The 6,872-nt window shown below is 43.6% G+C and overlaps 1 protein-coding gene across 1 annotated transcript; it reads left to right on the top strand.

Moving 5' to 3' along the window:
* Positions 1–504: 504 nt before the first annotated feature.
* Positions 505–6,721, top strand: LOC120065098 (kelch repeat and BTB domain-containing protein 8). Its single transcript, XM_039015816.1, has 5 exons — positions 505–590; positions 1,703–1,910; positions 2,130–2,436; positions 2,700–3,501; positions 3,683–6,721. The coding sequence occupies exons 1-5, from the start codon at positions 575–577 to the stop codon at positions 4,144–4,146; spliced, it is 1,797 nt and encodes a 598-aa protein (XP_038871744.1). The 5' UTR covers positions 505–574; the 3' UTR covers positions 4,147–6,721.
* The last annotated feature ends 151 nt before the right edge of the window (positions 6,722–6,872 follow it).

Below are 6,872 nucleotides of genomic sequence, written 5' to 3'. Positions count from 1 at the left end.
GTTATGTCTAGTTTATGAGACCAGACTGTATGTGCTGAACTTCAAGAGGCCCACATCAAAATGCTGACCACTCTCTTGTGATTGAGAGCTCAAATCGAAATGAATTGCCTTTCATACATTCTTCTTAATTACGGAAAGGCCATTCACTAATTGTAATGTTGATAACAAGCTTGGTATGGGCCTTTAGCAGCATAGAGACAATCAAAGTAGTGTAGTTTCATAGATGTAAGGTAATGGCTAGACAGACCTTGGAGTTACTTGGATGCTAAGAATTTGTGTTTTTGTAAGGGTTTTCCTACATTAAACTTCGGATGCATGACAAGATAGTGTGTGTAAATAATATCATTAAATATAACACATACTGCAGTGTATGCCTATACAGAGCCCTTATTCTAATTTAAATGCCCTGGGCCTTTAAATCTATTTATTCCTGATTAAAAGAGAACGTATAAATTGTTGCCTAATGTTCTTCTAGTGATTCATTTGATCATCAATTCCATTGGTTCTACTTTGATTGGTTGTCATTGTCGGCTGTTTCCGTTTCACGGTGTGCTTTGAGAACAGACTGAGGAGAATGGCTGCCAGTGGAGGTTAGCGTTTCTTGATTGTTTGTGTTAACGAGGAAGACTTTTAAAACCAATTTTAAAGTTCCCTAATTCATATTGAATGGTATATAACCAACAAGATTACACCCTGACAAAAATATTAGACACTTAAGATTATCTCTTCGTTTTACAAGTGAAGCTGTAAGCGAATGGCTTCTCAAAGTGTATGCTGGTTATCTAAATTAGCTAGCATTACTATCTATAACGTTAGCTCTATCAGATGGCTAGTTTTAACCACATTTTGTCTGTTAGTACAACTAAGTCTAAACAATTGCATATATTTGTATGCCAATGATACTGTTAGACCTTTTCGTGTGTACTCTTAGCTTTTATTAATAGCTGTCAAGAAGGTATGTAACAAGCTAACTAACGTATGTCTGGCTAGCTAACGTAACGTGCCCACGTCTCGTCCTGATGAAACATAGCTAGTTGTTGGCCAGTTTGACGTTACTTGGTTAACGTTAACTAGTAATGAGCTAACCGACTAGCTCCATGTCAACATGAGTACGAGAACGTTAGCTACGTGACAATCCAAATTAGCTAGCTAATGTAGGTAACGTTAACTGCATGACTGACGGTAGTCGTGACTAGTTAGGTCAATGGCTAAATGATTGCTTGCTAACTACTATAGCCGGCTGATAATGCCGCGGACGGCTTGCTGTGATGCTACCCAGCTGTGAGTTTCTAATCCCCAGAGTTCGCTAGCTAATTACGATAGCTAGCTTGTTAAGAAAAGTATCGTTGTTTCGGAACGGGTCTTTGTTCTGTCAATAAATCGTGCACACAAATTGTGCTGAGTGGGTGATATCCATGGCACACTGATTGCATGCTAGCTAACGTTACTACTCTACAAACAAGGACTATCTAGTGTGTCGAATAGTAATTTAGTACAGCCATAGTCAGTCAGTTTACTAATCTCTACGTGTTTTAGAATATGTTTTGCTCTACTCATTGTAGCCAGTACGCTTGACTCAATTGTTTTGCTGCATATGCTACTAAATAATATTATTTAGTAAAGTTTCCCACAATTTTATAAGTGTCTGTTTAATATCCATCATGGAAAAAAGGTATGTTTCTCTCCTATGTTTCTTCCATAGACATAGGCAAGCTGTTACAAGTACAGAATGGGACTCCATCAAACACAACCTACAGTGGGGTAGATGCTGTTCATGCCTGTAACATCCTCCAGCAGCTCAAAGTCTTGTATGATGAAGCACAGCTCACAGATATTGTCGTTGAAGTGGACCATGGCAAGACATTTTCGTGTCACCGAAATGTCCTTGCAGCAATCAGCCCTTACTTTAGGTAGGTCTGATGTGAGCCGCTTGTTTGTTTCTAGTCGTTAACATTTTTAGATAACAACCAATGCTTCAACTAGCCTGAGTGCCAGTCTGTTTGTGCTATCATACCAGCTTCCTGTCACTCATTGTCATGTCAATGATGGCAATGAAGTAGTATCTGGGACCAGGCAATGCTGCAACATTTAAACTTTCTTTAAAAAATTATATTTCCTATTCCCTCCAGGTCCATGTTCACCAGTGGCCTTACAGAAAGCAGCCAGAGGGAGGTTCGGATCGTCGGGGTGGAGTCTGAGTCCATGCACCTGGTCCTGGACTATGCCTACACGTCCAGAGTCACGCTGTCAGAGTCCAACATCCAGGCCCTGTTCACGGCAGCCAGCATCTTCCAGATCCCAGCCCTGCAGGACCAGTGTGCCCAGTTCATGATCAGCCGCTTGGACCCCCAGAACTGCACCGGGGTCTACATGTTTGCAGACGCCTACGGCCATCAGGAGCTGAGGGAGCGCTCCCAAGACTACATACGCAAGAAGGTGGGTTTTATTCTAAAAACAAGCTGTTCTATTACACTATTGTGCTTCACTTGGCTCGCCATTTAGGAAGGATTAATGTATCAATGTGTCATTAAAATGGCCTTATAATTACAGTAATGTGAGAACACAAGTACCATAAATAAAGTAGTTGACACTAACATTTTAGGATAGCATTCCAGGTCTTGATCTGTTAGTTGAGCATTCTGCGACAAATGACAGTGAGGTCTAGATGAAATGTGACATGTGGTGTTGTGCTGTTGTAGTTCCTGTGTGTGGCGCGGGAGCAGGAGTTCCTCCAGCTCACCAAAGAGCAGCTGGTGAGCATCCTGAACAACGATGACCTGAATGTGGAGAAGGAGGAGCACGTGTATGAGAGCATTGTGCGCTGGCTGGAGCACGACCGCTCCCGCAGGGAGGCCCACCTGGCTGAAGTGTTCTCTCAATGCATCCGCCTGCCCCTCCTGGATGACTCCTTCCTCAGCCGCATCCCACCCCCCTTTGCCTGCGCCCTCTCCAAAAACATGGCCCGTCTCAATGGCACCAACGGCTGCCCCCAGCGCTTGGGCATGACCGCCTCTGAGATGGTCATCTGTTTTGACGCGGAACACAAACACTCAGGGAAGAAGCAGACCGTGCCTTGCCTGGATACCACTGCTGGGAAGGTGTTCAAACTCTGCAAGCCCCCCAATGACCTGCGGGAGGTGGGCATCCTGGTGTCATCGGAGAATGACATCTTCATCGCTGGGGGCTACCGCCCTAGCAACAGTGAGGTGTCCATCGACCACCGGGCGGAGAGTGACTTCTGGCAGTACGAGCACGCAGGGAACCGTTGGCTTGTGCGTTCGCCCATGCTGCGGGCCCGGATCGGCTGCAGGCTGGTCCACTGCTGCGGGAAGCTGTACGCCCTGGGGGGCCGTGTGTACGAGGGGGACGGGAGGAACGCACTGAAGTCTGTGGAGTGCTACGATTCCAGAGACAACTACTGGACCGCCGTCAGCCCCATGCCTGTAGCCATGGAGTTCCACAGCGCTGTGGAGTACAGAGACCGCATCTACATCCTCCAAGGTGAGGCGGAATAGTGGAGACACTATTCAACCTTGAAAATAGACTGAAGAGAAATGCAGTGGGGAAAAGATGAACGTGGTGTAGGAGAATCTTAATACATAAAAGGGGTTGTTGAAAACTACTTCATTCCTTTTTCAATGTTTATCTTAACACTGTGGTGCTTCTTTTCTCTGTTTCCCAGGTGAATACTTCTTCTGTTTCGACCCTCACAAGGACTACTGGGGCCACCTGGCCCCCATGAGTGTCCCCCGGAGCCAGGGCCTGGCTGCCTTACACAATAACTGCATCTACTACATCGCTGGCATCTGCAGGAACCACCAGCGCACCTTTACCATGGAGGTCTACGACATCGAGCAGAACACCTGGGCCCGCAAGAGGGACCTTCCTTTCGACCAGGCCACCAGCCCCTACATCAAGGCCCTGCTCCTCCAGGGCAAGCTGCACCTGTTTGTCCGAGCCACACAGGTCATGGTGGAGGAACACGTGTTCCGTACCAGCAGGAAGAACTCCCTCTACCAGTACGACGACGAGGCGGACACATGGACCAAAGTCTACGAGACGCCCGACCGCCTCTGGGACCTTGGCCGCCATTTTGAGTGTGTGGTGGCCAAACTGTACCCACAGTGTCTTCAGAAAGTGCTCTGAGAGGAGGGACAGGTTCCCTCCTCCACGAAGAGGGAGTGTGTGTGGTCCTGCATGCCTTGTGCCTGGTACTGTCCTGTGTTTGCATCACAAGGACTGTCGAGTTTAGTCTTAAAGCGTTAATGGTTCAACACGATCAAATTGGGGTGGTTTTAAGATTGCAGTATTGTTTTTTTTTTTTCTCCAGTCGGAACCAAATACCCACACTGATACTTGTTTTACAGTATAGTACAATGAATCATAAGTGCAATTATCTTGTTTGCTTGTTTTTGTTGAGCCATTTTGTTCCATCTTATTGTGTGGACCCCAGAAAGAGTAGCTGCAGCTTTTGCAAAACAGCTAATTGGGATCATAATAAAATACCAATCTTAAAAGGATATGTAGGTTATAATTTTTACAATTGATATGCATGCAGTTGAGGGATCAATATGAAGTGCCCTCTAATTATTGTCATGCTACATGCCAGCATAAAGTGAGAATTATAAATAATTTTAGTCTATATTCATACGGGTAAGATGAGCGGTGATGCTCAGATTGATGAGGTTGTCGTCTTTGACTGCTCATTGCGCCCTACAGCAAGCTCGTCTTTGGAAGTGTTTATTAGTTGTGTGTGCTAGTGATTTAGGTTTATTTCCATGTGTGGTAGGAGGCAGGTATGTTATTTTGGTAAATGCATACTTTGCTTTTAAGAGAAGGCCTTAGCTGTGTCAACCAATGTGCTGTTTGGCTTTGTTGCAGTTGGATTTATACTTGTTGCAATCGTAGATTAGCTTCACACTCGCAGCTGACATCCATATTGTTGTAACAAGTGTCACATGCCAAGAGAAGTTAGACTATTCACTCCACATTGGAGAAACAAGCATGGTGTCAGGTGTGTGTGTGTGTGGCTGGCATAAGTGAGACATTCTGAACCAGGCAACCGTTTGCTTTGATAGCAACTCAGCAGTCAGATAAGGAGCGAAGGGACGTGGTTCAGGCAGATGCATTGATTTGTCCGAAGTATGGGCAGCTTGCTGCAGCATAGTGTTTTCTGTGGATATAAAAACATTTTTCCAGCATGTCTGATATTGATTAGAAGTGTTTGGAATAACCTACCTCTTAAATGGCAAAATGCATTTCAGAACTTGGTTCATCTGAAAAGTTGATAAAGTTTCTAGTAGCAATAACTAAGGAAACGTTGATACAATTAGGTTTACCCTTGTGGAAGTGCATTAACTGTTTTCAAGCTTAATTTGGGTACTTACCTTTAGGTGAAACAGCTCAATATTGGCTGTGTGGCTGGCTGATGTACAGTAGTAGTTGAGGAGTAAAATGGAGATTGTTGGTGTGTAACTTAGCGCAGATCCCAAGGGCTGTCATTGTGCCTGTGGGTGGGTGCATCGGATAGTAGTCCTGTGTGTTTAGCCTGGCGAGGCAGTGTCAAGTCTTACTCATCATTGCACTGAATCACTCTCCAATAGTCAGTCACTGCAAACTTTACCAAGCACCCTCCTGGACAGAGAACTACCACAGTGTTGGGCACAACTTCATTGCCAACACATCTTTTACACATGAATCCATCTGTACATGCTATCACATGGAGAAAAACAAGAGAACTTGGTCCTGCTTTTTTGACAGTCTTGTATGTAATAATTGGGGTAACACAGCCATTGAGTGATGGTTCCCTATGGAACTGCAACATTTTCAATGATGTCAATAATTTCCTCATGCAGGTTCCTGTGTCATCTTTGCACTACATATGATCATTTATTTTCTCATATTTAAAGCTTTCCCTAAAATCAATCAACAACAAAGCAATCTTGGGATATACAGTTCTGCCTGCAAAGAATTTGAAATGGAGAATAATATGAAAACCCACATTCTAGGTGTAGAGGTGACATGATAAACTTTTGTAAAGAAAGGGACTGCAGATCATTTGGTGCTTGTTTGATCTGGTCAGAGCAATGCCCTCCTGAAGCCCTCACAGGTGAAAGGGGGTTTGCCCGAATGCCTAAACTCAGTCACTTGGGAACCAGGAATGGACAACTCTCAGGATTTCTATTGATACAGAGTACTGTATTTTAAATGTCTTGTGTAATATACGTTTGCTGTACTTGCACAGTTTTTACGAACTTTTTCCTTTTGTAACTTAAAATAGATGTGATTTATTTTCAATGGCTGTCTTTGTATTTTCTATATTTAGTTATGGTAGAGTGATTATGTTCTGTATCCCACACATGGGTATCGGCACATTTATTTGATTTTCTTGTTTTAGTTTTTCTTTACCATATTCTCAATAAGCATTACAGATATGTAACTTCAATGTTACTTTAAAATCTCCAACACGATGCAAAGCTTACAATGAATCAGCCAATCGATGTGCTTTCTGTGCAACAGCCATAGTTGGCCTTGGGCAGCCATATCGAAGCTCATTGAAGACCTGTATGTAAGCATTGTCCACAGATGGCAATTAGCAGTGGACTCTTCCTGTATTTCATTTCTTTGATGGTTTGTCTGTAGGGTTTGGGGAATAGTGGTGGTTGAGCTCAACTGTGAAATTCACATTGCACATATTTTGAAAATAAAATGTGGAACCCTATTGGTGACTTATTGCCATATGATTATTTGGTGCTGAATTATTATTATTAGCGAAACTTGTACTACCCTTGTATAGCTAGCTATTTTTCGAAGTAACCGATCATTCATGTAACATTGTACAATGTTAGTTTTTTTTAAACTATGCATCGTTG

This window comes from Salvelinus namaycush, chromosome 20, assembly GCF_016432855.1.
Source record: "Salvelinus namaycush isolate Seneca chromosome 20, SaNama_1.0, whole genome shotgun sequence".
Classification (NCBI taxonomy): domain Eukaryota; kingdom Metazoa; phylum Chordata; class Actinopteri; order Salmoniformes; family Salmonidae; genus Salvelinus; species Salvelinus namaycush.
This window is presented reverse-complemented; position numbering and strand designations above follow the sequence as displayed.

What these genes read in the sequence shown, in the direction of transcription:
- LOC120065098 (XM_039015816.1), top strand. An exon ending in GCAATCAGCCCTTACTTTAG is followed by an intron (nt 1,911 to 2,129) that starts GTAGGTCTGATG and finishes TATTCCCTCCAG; the next exon opens with GTCCATGTTCACCAGTGGCC. An exon ending in CCGCATCTACATCCTCCAAG is followed by an intron (nt 3,502 to 3,682) that starts GTGAGGCGGAAT and finishes TCTGTTTCCCAG; the next exon opens with GTGAATACTTCTTCTGTTTC.